This window comes from Podarcis raffonei, chromosome 1 (assembly GCF_027172205.1).
Source record: "Podarcis raffonei isolate rPodRaf1 chromosome 1, rPodRaf1.pri, whole genome shotgun sequence".
NCBI lineage: Eukaryota > Metazoa > Chordata > Lepidosauria > Squamata > Lacertidae > Podarcis > Podarcis raffonei.
Window position 1 is genome coordinate 72,684,174 of NC_070602.1, and position 17,612 is coordinate 72,701,785.

Below are 17,612 nucleotides of genomic sequence, written 5' to 3' on the forward strand. Positions count from 1 at the left end.
TCCACAAATCTAACTCCTTGTGATATGGTTTGTGGATCCAGGCTGAGGTCATTCAAAGTGGCCATGTGCGTCTTCATTCACAACTCCCCCACACTTTAGAACCTAACTACACACAATGCTGACAACATGATTAACAGTAATGTTGTGTGATTTTTTTAAAAAAAATCCCTAATAATAATAATAATAATAATAATTTATTTATACCCCACCCATCTGGCTGGGCTTCCCCAGCCACTTTGGGCATCTTCCAACAAAATATTAAAATACAATAATGCATCAAACATTAAAAACTTCCCTAAACAAGGCTGCCTTCAGATGTCTTCTAAAAGTCTGGTAGTTGTTGTTCTCTTTGACATCTGGTGGGGGGCTGTTCCACAGGGAGGGTGCCACTACCGAGAAGGCCCTGCCTGGTTCCCTTTAACTTGGCTTCTCGCAGTGAGGGAACCACCAGAAGTCCCTCGGTGCTGGACCTCAGTGTCCGGGTAGAACGATGGGGGTGGAGACGCTCCTTCAGATATACTGGACCTCACATTCAGCAATTAGGATAGGAGAAAAAGCTTCAGTTGGCGCCAATGGAAGCTTTTATCCTAATGTCATTTTTGTCTCACAGAGCAAAACCATGAGGGTAGTACTGGAACCATAAAGCAAATTCTACCCATTGAGTTACCCCAAGAGAAACTTTCAAATCTCTCACCCCCACCATTACGAAGGAATGCTATACAGACAGAAAAAGCAATCAATTCTAAATAGCTTCTTTCTGCATCATTTTGATACCACAGCTATCTTGAAGGGACTGTTCAAAACATACCAGGCATGAACCATAAATAATTTCAGTATGAATCCATTTGAATCCTTTAATGCACAGACTCAGAAGGTCTTATGATATACACAGTATCCGGTAGTTTAAAATGTAAAAACAATCCATCAGAAAAAAGGCAAAAAAGTTACTTTTCAAGCTTAGTAAACATACATTACAGACTTAAGCAATACATTTATCAAAGACTTTTGCACTGTATTTGGATCTAGTAGCAATTTTGTAATTCGTTTTTTAAAATAGCAAATCTGACAATGATATTTTAAAAGTTTGTAATAAATGAAGCTACTGATCTTATTTACAGTATAAATAGGCCTTTTTGGGGGGTGAAGATGATGTCCTGTCACATGTTGAAGAAAAGCGGTATCTTAGCTCTTAAATGCAAAATAAAGCATTTTGAAAGTAAAACTATATATATTATATATATTTATATATATATTTATAAATAAATATCTTCTATTCTGAAATTCCCACGTGTGTCTTCTCAGCTCTAGAATACATACAATTTGTGGCCAGAGTTCTGTTGGTTTGTTTCATAACAATTTTTCACGAATCTTTATTCCTCTGCTGCTGCTCTAGAAAACTGCTTTTCATATAAGCTCATGACATGGTGGACAAACTGATACTGTTCACAGGTCTGGATCATTCCTCCCCTGGGAAGAGAAACGGGGGAGGGGGGGAGATTTGGAAGCAGATATCCATTGTGTATCTCAAAACTATTAACAAAAATAATACAGCACAAATTGGGGGGGGGGAGCTAAACAGAAAAAAACTGATCCTAAGTCTATTGGTTTTAAATAGTCTTCCTACTGGTAATGGTATTGAGTTCCTAGGGTTGCATATAAGATCACTGGGGTAACATACCAGAGTTTTAAGGTCTAGGACCTGTGCTAAATGCTTCTCAAAAACATTATCAAAATATAACATTCATCTCACTGTATCTGCTTGGCATAATCACACTGGTAATGGATCACAGAGATGCCAAAGATCACATGAAATTGCTTTTAGGTCACAGACTTTGTTTGGAAAAAGTGAGTTTAATTCTGCAGTTGTTGATACAAAGCACAACAATAAGGTTTTGAATTGGGTTCCCCAAATCTATTTACACCTGGCCAATAGAGTCAGAATAATGACAGCCATGGTATAGCCACAGTAAGATGGAAGGTTCCAGCAGCCTGCCTGATGGCATGTTTGGGAAGCTAACTAAAACCTAATCAATGAAAATCAGTGCTCCTCTCTGACTACTTGCCCTCATGATGCACAAGAGCTGTTGCTGTCAGTGCTATATGCATTCTCTGTGATACAACATTTAAATTCCAAGCCTGCTTTTTTATTTAGACAAGTATTTATTTATACACCACCTACTGGTGTTGGATCAACTGTGTTCCCAGTCCTTATAGTACTTCTCAGCTGTTACTGAAGTTGAAGGCATGTATCAACTTTCCTTTCATGCAATCTCTATAGCAGGCATAGGCAAACTCGGCCCCCCCAGCTGTTGTTGGACTACAGTTCCCATCATCCCTGACCACTGGTCCTGTTAGCTAGGGATGATGAGAGCTGTAGTCCCAAAACATCTGGAGGGCTGAGTTTGCTTATGCCTGCTCTATAGCCTTCCTGGTACAGGTGAAATGGTTACATATGACCACAAGATGGCAATCTAGCTACAGGAGTGATGTCTGAAGTACTGTTGTGCACTAATCCCGTCCCCTCCCCCCCAATTAACTTTCCATGTTACAACTGGAAGATAGGAATGCCCTTATGGGATCTGTATTCATATCTATACATCTGTATAAAATATATATCCCCCCAAAAAGCTATAAATTTCTCCCTGCATATTCAGTTAAGCTTATTCTAAGTCTGAGTTGACATTCCACTTCGCTAACATCACCCTGCTCACATGTTGCATGGTAACAGTGAATCCAACTAATTTCATCTATTTAACAGTTCAAGTTTACTCTGAAGTTATGTTTCAGTGATTTCAGTGAAATTGATCACATATTTAAGTCATCAAATCAGTATTTCTGACATTCTGAATACACCTGTCACTTGTAAATAATACAAATGTAATTAATTCTCATTAAACCATTCATTACATTCTTAATACTCTGTAATTTCGTTTTTATCTTGTGTGGCTGCTTCCAATATTTTTTCTCAGAAATATCCAAATTTGTCATTGTAATGTACCCTCTTTTTTTAACTAACTACAATGGAATAAAAACAAGAGATTTTTTAAAAAAAAGATAAAATCAAATGGTAAAAATGTTTCAATGTTTCAAAAGGCAAGACTTAAAAGTGAATGTAAAAAAAAAAAGGGGGGGGAGACTTCCCGTTGTACAAGACCTGCTTCACATGAAATGCTAAACCATGGTTTATAAACTACGATTTAATTTGATTGTCCAAACCCAGCCAGTGGCTCAGTCATGCTTTATCAACCATGAACAAACCACATTAGTAAGCCATGGCTTATTGTTGATTCATAAACCTTGGTTTACACTAGCCATGAACCCAGCCCTTGTATCTATTCCCCAATACTTTCTTTAAACAACAATGATGGGCAACCTGCAGCTCTACAGATATTGCAGTACTCGAGTTCCTATCAGCCCCAGTCCACATGGGACAGTGGTCAGGTCTCCCCCCCCTGTTATAAATGATTTGTACAGCAGCAATACTTTCCCAAAGAGACAAACTCTGTTCATATGCTAAAAAAGAAGGAAGCATTGGGTCTACAGTGTTCGTTTTTGAAGGAAAAGTGAAAAAGACAGTAATACAAGATTCTCTCACCTGTCTAGCCGTAGCTGGCAGGTTGTTCTGAGTATGTCAACTGCGCCCTCGTTCTTCCACTGTTTGCAGCAAATGCTGGTGGCGATAAAGCAGCCAGTCCTACCAATCCCTGCACTGGCCAGAGAGAGAGGAACAGAAAATGAAGGTGGAAATCTTCAGAAAGAGCATCAATTATTCTCTTAGTATTTCAGATGTACCCTTGCCAAATGTACAAAGCCTTGGAGAGAAACAAGCTGCATGCTCAGGATCACTCCTCATGGCAAGTCAGACTCTATGAATGTTCACCAGTAACATTCAATCAGTGAGTGTGGTGTGTGTACCTTTGTACAAAACAGTTGAGCTACATAAATCAACAAGTGTACACTTTCGCACCTGCACTTGTACGTGTGTTGAGATAGCTTGAACCTGTCTGTGTTCGGGTGAACATGTGGACAAGCCTTCTATCATGTTTCATCCCCCACATGGCACAATCAGCAGCAAGGGAAGAACAAAGTGTTCATAAAGGTAAAGACCTGACAGTTAGGTCAAGTTGTGACTGACTCTGGGGTTGCGGCGCTCATCTCGCTTTATTGGCCGAGGGAGCCGACGTACAGCTTCCAGGTCATGTGGCCAGCAAGACTAAGCCGCTTCTGGCAAACCAGAGCAGCGCACGGAAACGCCGTTTACCTTCCCGCCAGAGCGGTACCTATTTATCTACTTGCACTGTGTGCTTTTGAACTGCTAGGTTGGCAGGAGCAGGGACCGAACAACGGGAGATCACCCTGTTGCGGGGATTCGAACCGCCGACCTTCTGATCGACAAGCCCTAGGTTCTGTGGTTTAACCCACGGTGCCACCCGTGTCCCTAAAGCGTTCATAGTTTATTGTAAATTGTGGTTTAACGCTGCAAGCCAGCCAGCCAGCCAGCCAGCCAGCCCAGAATGTGGGCAGAAACTATACCTAGGTCTGCAATAGGTTTTTAAATTTTAAGTAGCTCATTTTTTTACTTTGGTAAGTGTGGTTTGAAGAAGGCAGTAACAGATAAAAAGACTCAGTTAATCAGAGTGTACTTGCATCTTACATGTATTTAATTTGGCCCTAAACCATTAAGCAAGGGGTATGTCTGTGTTTGTTTGTTTTTGCCCCCACTATTGAAACTCAGTTGGCATAACCTCTGTGTACCCCATAAGGAGAGTTTGTGAGAATCTGGTATGCAGAGAGACAGTTTAATAAGATGTTTTCTTTGTCCAGAATAAGCAGTTCTCATTTATTTGAGGAAATGAAAAAGACAGAAAATAATGTTCTAACCATCAGCCATACATATATATATTCAGTGAAAGATTACCACATAGATTGGAGGAAAATGTTACAGGGTGCAATGCCAGACAGATGTTAGGTGAGCCATCTGGCTTCTGTCAGGCCTGATATGTCAACATGTCACTTTAAATAATGGAAGCAGCAAATAACAATTACTCCTCAGTCCAAGAGCTTTCCCCATTTTGCAGGTCTCAAGAAGTGCTGGTAGCATCTCAAATGGATTATCATTCATTGTCACTTAGATAATTTTGGCCACCAGCTGTGCCCTTGGGGGAAATAAAGAAATGCTACTTGTGGGCAGTCTTTTCATCCAGCTCTATAGAGATGTATACAGGACACAAGATTTGATTTGATTTCCACCAACCACCACCACCACCAAAATAAAATAAAAGATCCCCTGGTCTATAACAATGCAACAATATTGTTCTTCAGGTTAATCTTTGGTTATTGACCAGAGTTGTTCTTGTATTGCATTTATGGGTGGCAGCAAGTGATAAATTCTATTTATTATTTTAAAATTATTTTAATGAAAAATGAGAAGCAAAAGCGACAAAGCATGTTGTATAATGGAGTATTATTTTAAGGACAGTTGATACATGCATTTTGCAGCAGTACTTTCCTCATTTAAACAAGTTACAAAATGTATCTGAATGGCTGGGATAAAGGCATTGGACAAGAGGACCATCAAAACTGGACAGCTAGGAGTCTGGATAAAATAGCATTCTATTAAGATACATTGACACAGCACTTGTGAGCACAGGATAAACTGAGAATTCTGGCAAAAAGCTGTTTTAGAAAACTGATTTTGCTATATTATGCAGATATACTTTTAAGATTACTTTAAGAGGTTTGGCATACTGATATTTGTGCATTCATACAGCACAGTACATTTAAGGCCACCAGGATCTCATTGGTCCCCCCCCCCAGGCCAGTTTGTACAAGGAATGCTCATATTTGGTTTTAAAATTTATCCAGTGTCATGACATTAAATGATTGCTCATTATATATGGTCAGTTATGGACTCTTTCTGTAACCATATCAAAAAGGATATCTGCTTTAAAATAGGAATGTTCCCTGCTGCCTGCCAAAGTCCAGTGGTATAAAAAAAAGGAACTTATGTTATCAGAACCTGAATTTATTTTGTATGAGAACACTAACTAGTCTTTCATTTCAATGTATAATTTATGATAGCTGATCTCTGCTCATTTTCCATGCATGCTTGGCTGCTCTTATGATGTTCATAAAAAAATCAAAATCTATTTTAGTATTTATTTTTATTTAAAAAGCAAGTCTGCCATTTTCTACTGTGAACAAGCCCAGGAAAGCCCAAGAACAAAGCTATGAATTTTTACTAGGATAAGGATGATCTTCATCTCTCTCTCCTTCCCTCTCCCTCACGCACATAGATCATTCAATATTAACAGCGACTTTCCCAGAGACTATGAGTCACTTCATATGAATCCAGTTCATATGCTAACTGGGCAATTCTCACAGTGGAGGAGAACTCCTGTCCACTATGAATTGAATGTACCATGTGACCCCAGGACTCCACCTAGAGAATGATATATGAGAAGGTCAAATTTGCATAATTTTCCCTATATATATATATCTCTGTGCGTGCACACACATGTGTATAATGTTGATTCACCTGCAAACTCCTTCAGTGTCACCTGGATGTCATTACAAAAAATGAGTGGCAGAATTGTGGTGGGGGAAATGGCTGCAGCTTCACCTCAGAAACCGGGTCACTGACAGCCTAGGAAAAAGAATTAAATGAGCCTATCTCTACCCCCCTTTAAACTGACTGTTTCCCCACATTGCATGGTTAATTAAGCAACCCACGCTGTTTTCCATTCCATCTGTACAGCAGATGGGGACAATAAAAGAGTCAGGTCACTTCCAGCACAAACTCAAGTGAAAATGTCGGTATAAGGTTTTCACATCATAAAGGCTTCTGGGGCCATACTTCTGGGTTTTTTTTTGGGGGGGGACGACTTCTCTTTGAAGTTCCAGTGCCAAATTAGAAGCAAGAGATTCTTCCTCACTACCTTACCTGACATAGGCTAACAGAATAGTAGTTAAAAGCAGTTTTTCACAGCAGGTGGATCATGCAGAAATTGTACTCTCTAGTTACAGGTAGGTAGCCGTGTTGGTCTGCCGTAGTCGAAACAAAATAAAAAAATTCCTTCCAGTAGCACCTTTGTTGTTGTTTAGTCGTTTAGTCGTGTCCGACTCTTCGTGACCCCATGGACCAGCGCACGCCAGGCACCTCTGTCCTCCACTACCTCCCGCAGTTTGGTCAGACTCATGTTTGTGGCTTCGAGAACACTATCCAACCATCTCATCCTCTGTCGCCCCCTTCTCCTTGTGCCCTCCATCTTTCCCAGCATCAGGGTCTTCTCCAGGGAGTCTTCTCTTCTCATGAGGTGGCCAAAGTACTGGAGCCTCAGCTTCACGATCTGTCCTTCCAGTGAGCACTCAGGGCTGATTTCATTAAGAATGGATGCGTTTGATCTTCTTGCAGTCCATGGGACTCTCAAGAGTCTTCTCCAGCACCATAGAGACCAACTAAATTTGTTATTGGTATTAGTTTTCGTGTGCATGCACACTTCGTCAGATACCTGAACTCTCTAGATCAGCACTGCAAGAGAAGGTTACTTTAACACAACACAACTTCCTTAAAACTTCCCATGTTCTTTCCTCTCTCTTCATGGTGGTTTAACAATGCATAATTAAGCTACCTGCAGTGAACTATGATTGGAGCATTCTGTTCTTCTGCACACTGTGTGGCCTCTTCCACTTCCTGAACCAGCTGCAACAGGGCTGGTGCTTGATCAGGAGTCTTCTGATCTGGCCAGGAAGTATACCAGTAGTGTTTCAGATTTCTTATTTCTTCACCCTTCTATAAGAGAGTTATAAAGAGATTTATACAGGCAACCAGAAAAGGTATTTTCCAAAAGGTGAGACTCCTTAATGAGTTTTAAAAAACATTTTCTTGGGGTATGCAGTTTACTAACCCTTCTCAAAGGGGATTTGTGTAATAAGGGCTGATAACAAGATAGAAAATTAAATATAAAGATGAAATATTTAACCTGTCTTAAAGCTACATTATTCTCCCCAAGGATGCATAAGGATCTGTTGTGCTATGTAGTCTTCTTCTTCCAAAATTATTATTATTATTGAAAATTATATATTTTCCTGTCTTTTTGCCCAGATTTAATGATGTGTTGCTTTATTTAAAACTGCAAACTGCAACAATATCTTTGCAGCTATCTTTCATGAATGGTATATAAATAACTTTAAATATATAATTAACGCCAATTGCTGGCAAAGCCACACTGACTTTGCTGCTATCCTGAGATGGCCTCCTGGACTAACTTATGACATCAGAGTAAAATTAAGGCTTGCAATACTATGTTGGCAATGTAGGCAATTTACACTTTTCAGAGGTCATACTTTCTTGCTGCTATTCAGCAAACTGAAGAGCTGTTTTCAAAATATAATTATGTTCTTAATAATATTGGGAACATAAATGGAAAGAAATCATATTTATAACCTAATAGACAGACAGCTATTTCTAACTGCATATACCACATGTCACTCTCTGTGAAAGCGTAAGACATAAAGCTTTCTTTTCCAACAAAATAATAATACCCCTGTTGAATCAACAGATATGCTGCTCAGTTTTCAGGCATGCTAATTAATTCAGCCTGCTTCACTTTATGGCTGCTTAATCTTGTGCCCGATTGGAACTGGAGGTCAATGGAATGTTTGCTTCAACCTTTTAGGCATTGATGGGGAAATTTTACACTGTGCTAAACAGTTACTTTCAAATATATGCATCTATGGAAGGGCCCAAGAAAAGCAACATTTAGTACTAAAACTTAAATCAACAAGACCAGCTTAAATGATCTTCTTATGATCTTAAGCTTTAAATCAGTTGAAATCATTAATAACTATTGGAGTGCAGTTGATTTTTAGGTGTTCTGATGTGTGGGAATGGCATGAAGGAAATACATAGCACTAAGCATTTTGACCAGTGAAGTTTGGATTTAGTAAATAAACAAAACCCAGAGAGAAACTGAAACCACCAACACTTAATACTCCAACCCTATAAATCATATAACTATGACAGAAGATGTTGCTTATGGGAGGTGTGGAAGATTTACTGTTTTATGAATCACCGTATGTCATTAAATTACGCTTATGATGGTTGCTGGTAGAAGAGGGAGAAAGGATCTTGATTGCACCTGGTTGCTCTGTATGGCATTGGGCAAGAGTCCTGTGTAGCTCCATTTGTGCCAAAGATGGTGCTGGAAGGAGCCTTTGTGGCACAACAGCACTGAAGACACCCAACTGCAGACGTTATACAGCTGGATACCTGCTCATGCCACTGGCCCAACAACATTACAAACATTTACGAACAGAAGCACGAATAGAAGTGGCCTTGAACACTTTGCTTCCAGTGCAACAGGGCACAGGAGATCAGGCTGTGATGTCTGTTACTCAGTCAGAGAACACATAAAGATAAATTAAGCATTCTAGTTGGCAGCTGAAAATGTAGTCTTTAACACCACTTAAAACCTTCCAACAAAACAACACTGTATCCAACTTCTCTTTTATCAATCCTTTAAAAGACCCCCAAATCTTTACCGACAAAAGGCTCAGTAGACTTTAGGTTACAGTGGAAGGAAACCAAGCTTAATGAGCTATAATAATTAATAATAAAATAAAGTAGTAGTAGTAGTAGTAGTAATAATAATAATAATGGCTTTTTGAAATACAGTGGTACCTCAGGTTAAGAACTTAATTCGTTCTGGAGGTCCGTTCTTAACCTGAAACTGTTCTTAACCTGAAGCACCACTTTAGCTAATGGGGCCTCCCACTTCTGCTGCACTGCTGCTGCGCCATTTCTGTTCTCATCCTGAAGCAAAGTTCTTAACCCGAGGTACTATTTCTGGGTTAGCGGAGTCTGTAACCTGAAGCATCTGTAACCTGAAGCGTAAGTAATTCAAGGTACCACTGTACCACTGAAAACAAAATCCTTACTGAGATCTTTGAGAGGTAAAAAGATAAAATTAAACAGGTGGTGTTTGTTCTAGAGCTCTCTCTTGAAACTCTCAGTCTTCACTTCCATCCTCAAAACATTTTGATAAACCACTCCTGGTTTTTGTTGCTAAGAAAAAATCCTCTGCCCGTTTTTTGCAGTTAGCGAAGCACACTGAATAGAAGGGACAAAGGGGAATCTAAAGATGTTGGAATGGGATAGTACAAGCAACGCTGTTATTCTAAAGCCATACATTTACCGTATTTTTTGCACCATAACACTCACTTTTTTCCTCCTAGAAAGTAAGGGGAAATGTCTGTGCGTGTTATGGAGGGAATGCCTACGGGTGGCATGCCTGCGGATTTTCCTCCTCTAAAAACTATGTGCGTGTTATGGTCGGGTGCGTGTTATAGAGCGAAAAATACGGTAGGTCAGGAGTTACAAACCTTGTTGGACCAGCAAGCACATTTCCAATTTCAAGAAAGTGTTGGTGGTAGCTGTCATATCTACCCCCTCCTGACAATCTCATGCTTGCTGTGGGAAGTCACCTGTGTCCTGATGGTCCTGATTGTGGAGATCACACAATATTGACACATCTCCATGACGCACAATACTGCTGCTGCTGCTGTTTACCAACAGAGAGCATTCCCCAGGACCAGGAAAAATACACAAGGTAGGCATACGACACCCACTCTTGCACACAGAGCACAGGAGTACACTCACTACACCCATACGGACTATTGGGCGCTCTCTCTCTCTCTCTCTCTCTCTCTCTCTCTCTCTCACACACACACACACACACACACACCCTATAAATTCACATTGACATAGCCATACACACCTTGCTGCCTCTCACACACAGACCACACATGCAAACAGACCACACATACATCTCTTCCTCTCTGTCCAAGTAATTTCTGAATTACCCACATAATTCAGAAAATCCCCCCTACGGCTGAAGGGCCTGCTGTTTCTGAAAAAACCCCCCCTCCAATTGTAAGGCCCACCAATGCGATGCCTGTGGGTGCCAGGCTGGTGATTCCTGCATTTAGAGGCTAGTCAATGTACATAAGGAACATTTACTGAGCAAGCATGCCGTAATAAATGACCGGTGCTAGAATTGTGTGGAATGACTCACAGAATTCTTCCGCTGGATGAGCACAAGTGGCTGGAAAGTCTTTGAGCTGCACACATTCAATCTAAAATACCTGACTGCTTTCATTACTATATTGCGTACATGGTTGGAAACCAGACAGACACATAATCAGTGCAGTAATGAAAAGTGGTGTTTCAGCTGTGTTTTATAGGCTGGATATAAAATGGCAACTTTATGAGCAACCCTGGAAAGGCCTTTTTCATTCAGCTCCACATATACCTGAGTGATCTTACCTTTAGGGTAATAAGCCTTAACCGGTAATCGTCTGCTTGTATAACTCTTTTAACCGTGATTTCAATTCCTTCATAGGTAACCTGTTCTTCTGGCCAGTATTCTGTACATTTCTGAACAAAAGATAAACCATACATATAAAATAAGTTATCGGCTGGCACAGGAGTGATTTTGCTGTACTAAAAAAAAGTACACTTAAAAAGCAAAATAAGCGACATAACTCCAAAATCTACAGTAACAACTTTTTTAGGACCAATCAATCTTGTCACAAAATAGGGGGCAAGGTTTTGGGTTTTGCAGGACTCTTCTTCAGGCCAGATATTGCGTAAAGCAGGGTGGGGTGGGGTGTGTGTGTGTGCAGAAGCATACAAACCAAAAATGGCCAGAATTTGTAGCCAAAACTTGATCTCATTCAGATTGAATTAGTGTCTGCTAGAGCAGACTGAGGGACGCGGGTGGCGCTGTGGGTTAAACCACAGAGACTAGGACTTGCTGATCAGAAGGTTGGTAGTTCGAATCCCCGCGACGGGGTGAGCTCCCGTTGCTCGGTCCCAGCTCCTGCCCACCTAGCAGTTTGAAAGCACGTCAAAGTGCAAGTAGATAAATAGGTACCACTCTGATGGGAAGGTAAACGGCGTTTCTGTGTGCTGCTCTGGTTCGCCAGAAGTGGCTTAGTCATGCTGGCCACATGACCAGCATGACCGGAAGCTATATGCCGGCTCCCTCGGCCAATAAAGCGAGATGAGCGCCGCAACCCCAGAGTTGGCCACGACTGGACCTAATGGTCAGGGGTCCCTTTACCTTTACCTAGAGCTGCAGGCATCATGTTATGCTGAGGACTCTGAGATAAAACAGCTGTGGTTGGCCCCCCATTTTTAAAAACATAAACTTCAGCTGGCACCCAGTCCTGTCTCCAGACATATTTAAGCAAGTTGTGCAAATTGTTTCCAAAGACCAGTTGTGATATTATGTACTGCCATATATGAAGCAGCAATCACCAGTTCCTTCACGTGTCTTGTAAAGCCATAGTTTTTTGGCCAGACTTTTCCTGACCCATAAGATCTGACCCAGCCCAGGTTTTATGTGTATGAATGCCTGTTTTCACATGCTTTTATACTACTGTCTTACTGGATTTATGTTGTACTATTATTATTATTGATTTTGTATACTGCCCTCTACCCGGGGGGTCTCAGGGCGATATTTTTGTTTTAATTATGTTGTTTCTTGGTTTCATGTAGCACACTGCAGAGATTTTAGAAAAATTAAGCTGTTTGCAAACTTTTTGAATGAATTCTACAGCTAACAAATGCAAAGAGCTACTTTAGGTGTGTTGCGCCCACAGCTTGCATATGCCAAGTAGAATTGTTGGCTTTCCCTTTGAACAGCAGCCTCTGGATGTTTAAAATCCTCTGGTTGGCAGATCCAGAATAGGCTCCTGCATTTAAAAGAACTGCATGAAAGAAAGTCCCCCCTTGATTATTAATAAATGTAATAAATGATATATAATAACACTTTTCTCATTAGTAATGGAAGAATTTATGCAGAAGGGGATTCCCCACCTTTCCCTCAGTATCTCACTCAGTTATCAAGAGACATAAAGGTTCCTTTACCTTCACCATCTGCAGTGATCATGGAGCCCAAGAAGGTAAAATCTGTCACTGCTTCCATAGAAGGGGAAGAAATGGAGGCAGTGACAGATTTTACCTTCTTGGGCTCCATGATCATTGCAGATGGTGACAGCAGCCACGAAATTAAAAGACGCCTCCTTCTTGGGAGAAAAGTGATGACAAACCTAAACAACATCTTAAAAAGCAGAGACATCACCTTGCCGACAAAGGTCCGTATAGTTAAAGCTATGGTTTTCGCAGTAGTGATGTATGGAAGTGAGAGCTGGACCGTAAAGAAGGCTGATCGCCGAAGAATTGATGCTTTTGAATTATGGTGCTGGAGGAGACTCTTGAAAGTCACATGGACTGCAAGAAGATCAAACCTATCCATTCTTAAGGAAATCAGCCCTGAGTGCTCACTGGAAGGACAGATCCTGAAGCTGAGGCTCCAATACTTTGGCCACCTCATGAGAAGACTCCCTGGAAAAGACCCTGATGTTGGGAAAGATGGAGGGCACAAGGAGAAGGGGACGACAGAGGATGAGATGGTTGGACAATGTTCTCGAAACTACCAACATGTATTTGACCAAACAGGAAAACAGGAGTGTCTGGCGTGCTCTGGTCCATGGGGTCACAAAGAGTCGGACACGCCTAAACGCCTAAACAACAACAACTACCTTCTATCTCAGGGTTGTATGGTTTGTTCATCTCTGTCTTTAAGGTGTATTTGTACTCTTATGGCAAATCTTACATGTTTCAGCCACACTGCTCGGTAAAGGTGCCATATGAGCCATGCCCATAACCTTATGAGCATTTCTACCCATGATTCATGAGTCAGTGCCATTTGCAAGGGAGAACTCATAATGTGATGGACCCCCACATGGTTTCTTGCAAAGGAACTGTCTAGGCCTCCAGGATAAATGTAATGAACGGAGGCCAAATAAAAGTTAAATAAGGGAGATAATACAGAATATCCACATTTTTCTGCTGCTGCACCTTTGCATGTAAGCCGCACCACTGGTTTACACCAGTGGGAAAATTTGTCACTACCATTTCATGAGTCAAATTTTCACAATTCTGTTCCCCCGCCTCGACACAGTCCCTCCATGCTACAATAGCGCTCATCCATTGTAAAAACTGACAAATGTGCTAGTAACTATCTATAGCTCAGACTCCAAGCAGCTGAAATGAAGAACACCCACACATTTCCGTGGGCTGTCTGTCAGTTCAGATTAGACCTGACAAAAGTGCTGGAATAGTGAGCCACTAATCCTTGCATTATTGAACGTATATAGCAGGAACACAAAGACTCTTTCTCAAGCATCATGGCATAACAAAGGTTTCAGCTCTGCGTCGACACATTTTTAAGACATAGTGTTCATATAATAATTTGAAGCTGGCAAGGTGGGGGTAGGGGGAGAGAAACATCAGAACAGGGATGCTAACAAGAAGGGGACTGTAGCCTATATTTATATCAGAGTCTCATGGCATGATTTTATTCTTTAAACAAGAGGTATCAATGAAACATTGCGCTCAATCATATCTTTTGTTAGTACAGAGACTGATGACATCTACTAGACTTTTGTGATTAATGAATGACTTCTAACCAAATGTGTCTTTTGGAAAAAGTGAGTGTGCATGTGCCGTTAGGTTGCACAGCTTTCCTATCTCCTTGGTAACATCCAAGTAGCACTGCAGATACAAGTTGCGATGGATAGATTGGAAGAGAAATGGTAGCTGACCGTGATCTATTAAGCTCTTTTGCCCACAGAATTGATTCACAGATTCACAGAATTTATCAAACCGATTAAGTCAAACAGTTGCTCAGCTATGTTTCGCATAGCAATCCATACTGCAATATGCCAATGCCTCAAGTAGAAATAGCAGCAGCTAGAAACAACAGGGTTAAATCCAGACTCCTAAGGGGTGTCAACTGCCCAGTTGCTAACCTGGAAGCAAAACAGATGTTGGGAAAATCACATCAGTGACAGCAGAACTTGGAGGCAGCTCACTTTAAGGGGAGGGAAATGTAAGTTTGGGTACTCACTGTGTGAAAGTATTTTGTCCAGATGGGTAAGTGAGGCACCCACCCATGAATGGAGCAAGTCCTCGTTACCCCAGGAGAGGTAAATAAGCATGTGAACAGCTTTGATACCCTACCCTTGCTAGCACAGAATCCCACATAGCAAGAGATTTGATCTCAATCTCCAAAGTAGGTTGGGACTCCAACTAGAGGGGAACCTTCCAGGAGCTCCATGCGACAGAGAGATTGAAGGATCTTACAGAGCAGATCATATCTGCTGATAAGTATCAACTCTATCAAGGTGGATTGGCTATGATCTGGAACAGTCACATTGTTATCCCATGTGACAGGAACAATGGTGTGTAGTGGAATTACCACTAGGGAGCTGAGTAGGAAAGGAAGGAGAAGAAGAGGAAATGGCAGAGAAGAGAGAGAAATAGCTTTAAAAAAAAATTAAGGAAAAGAGAATTGGGTATGGAAAAGAAAAATGTGCTAAAGAAATGTAGGAGGAGATTAACCAAAAAAGAGCAGAGTCAGAGCTCTGTCCTGGATGAGGCAAAGAGCTAAAATGGAGAGACATAAACACAACCAGGATGTTACATAAATGTTGATCACAAGGTTCCCTGCCTCTCCTGGACAGGAGGAATACTTAACCCAGTCATAGATGAAACTAGGGCACGGGAAGGGACGAGGCGAGAACTGGTGGACAAACGGGCACAACAATGTTCTTGGATTGAAAATGGCTACAACATTATTGATTACAGATGCAGGTAGGTTTGGCTTAGGCATTGGGTGTTCTTTCTGGTTGATACTCCTGCCTGTTGGCTGGAGATTTTCAGGATCGGGCCTCAGTGAAAGGCTACCTCAAGATGTGAGTCAATTAAGCTGGTCCTCTAAACTGCCCTCCGGAAGTTCTATGGCCCATCTGCTCTCCTATAGGCTTCAGGACAGAACTTCCACCTAGATTCCTTTATTGAGATATTGCACCTGCTGGAGGGGAAGGGGGCGATGAACCACTTCATCCCCTTCCAGAAATAAGACTACAGGATTCAACCCAACGCCTTATCTACCAACAGTTGTGGTGATTCCTAGGAGGAAGGCAAAACCCCCAGATGGTCTAAATTTGTTTCCAGGCAAATTCCTTCCTGGCCCTGAATATAGTGACCTAATGTATCCAAAGCAAGTTTATGAACACAGGATCAACAGACCCAATTACTCGGTGGGTGAGCGGGTTGATCTGTCACTGACTGCACCGCTTGTAGAAAGTGCAGCTGACCTTTTAAGCTGCAGTGGTGGGCCAGAGAGAAGCTTTGCTCCCTCTGGTCCACTGCTGATGCTCTTCCCACCCTGAAGGCTGTGACTAGCCCATTCAAATTATAGGTTTTGGTGGGCAAGCCCAGCATCCTCCATGGCCAGGATTGCTGCAAAGGAGGGAGGGATCACCCTCTCCCTCCCATGTCCTGCTGAGCTGGGCTGGACTGCAAGCACTGCCCACCCGAGAAGCAGGGATAAGCGACCATTTCTAATCAGCATTCATCCTTGCAACTGGAGCGCTATAAGGGTAGAAATCATACTTCCCTAATAACATAATTAAGTGCTGGGAAAACACAGCATCCATTGCCTTTGGGAAAGTCATTTCAATCTCACAACAAACAAGTAACAAATGTATTATTCACCTTCTTCAATGTTGGGATGGGGCTTACATGTGTGCTGATGTTTTGCTCATCACGCCTTTTTAAAGCACTCCAAACCATGACTACTGAGGTAATTTACAAAGCAAACTAGCTTCATGAATGGAACCATATTTTATTCAATCATTTCCCATGGCTCAGGCATCCACTGTGGAAACATCAATTACAACATGGGATAAAGAGCAGAGACTCAGCATTACCTCATTCATCTCTTCTATATTGGTAATCATGACAATAATTGGAGAACGCTCCTGCCACACCATTCTCCAGAAATCACTGACAGTATTAACTATGGGTCCCTGAGTAGCAATGTACACCTTTTCTTCTCCTCTATAGCCCTGCCAACAAAGCAACAAGGGTTCATTAGTGTTGAGCTGTGCACAGACCTCAGTTCTCCAGTCTTTTACCCAAGGACACTTAGCAAATCAAAAATAAATGTGCTAGTGCACTCTTTCTCCCACCTCCCCCCACCACACACAAGCCAAGGACAGAAGGCACAACTTCAATTTATACAAGAAGCAATGGTTGCTATGGCAATGGAAGCATTTATGCTATGCAAGAAGCATGGTTAAACCAAGCTCGATTATGCACTTTTTGGTTTTGCTGCAGCCCAAGAGCTGTGTTAGACCCTCAGGGTTCAGCACTGCCCAGGCCTTGAAATCTGAAGTCTCCTTGGAGAAGGTGCAAGGGGAGCAAGATTTCCACACCACCAACAGCCCTTCTGAACTGTTGGATCCAGACATCCCCACAAGAGGTGGCTCCCAGAACCACCCTTGGCCCACAGGGACAAAGCAGGCAAAAGCTTCAGAGCTGCTGTTGAAGTAGCTAGATAGCTGCATGAGGCTACTTGTGGGAAGAAGGAGGAAGGATATGTAAGCATCTGCCCAGATCAGGGTCTGGCTCAGAGCCAGGAGTAGATGGAGCCTACAGCTCATATATAAGTTCTCTGTCTGAGTTGTGTCAACTG

General features: G+C 41.7%; 1 protein-coding gene across 14 annotated transcripts in view; it reads right to left on the reverse strand.

Moving 5' to 3' along the window:
* Positions 1 to 828: 828 nt before the first annotated feature.
* PTPN5 (protein tyrosine phosphatase non-receptor type 5) overlaps positions 829 to 17,612 on the reverse strand; it is a 65,715-nt gene continuing 48,931 nt past the window's right edge. For 12 of the 14 annotated variants that reach the window (XM_053393450.1, XM_053393415.1, XM_053393425.1 and 9 more), the window contains 5 exons: positions 16,846 to 16,983; positions 11,327 to 11,437; positions 7,632 to 7,792; positions 3,596 to 3,709; positions 829 to 1,467 (listed from right to left, as the gene is read on the reverse strand). In XM_053393450.1, the coding sequence (XP_053249425.1) occupies positions 1,371 to 1,467; positions 3,596 to 3,709; positions 7,632 to 7,792; positions 11,327 to 11,437; positions 16,846 to 16,983 (621 nt within the window). In that variant the 3' untranslated portion in view covers positions 829 to 1,370. Of the gene's footprint in view, positions 1,468 to 3,595; positions 3,710 to 7,631; positions 7,793 to 11,326; positions 11,438 to 16,845; positions 16,984 to 17,612 lie in introns of those variants that run through there. The other 2 variants (XM_053393469.1, XM_053393477.1) reach the window with 2 other exon arrangements.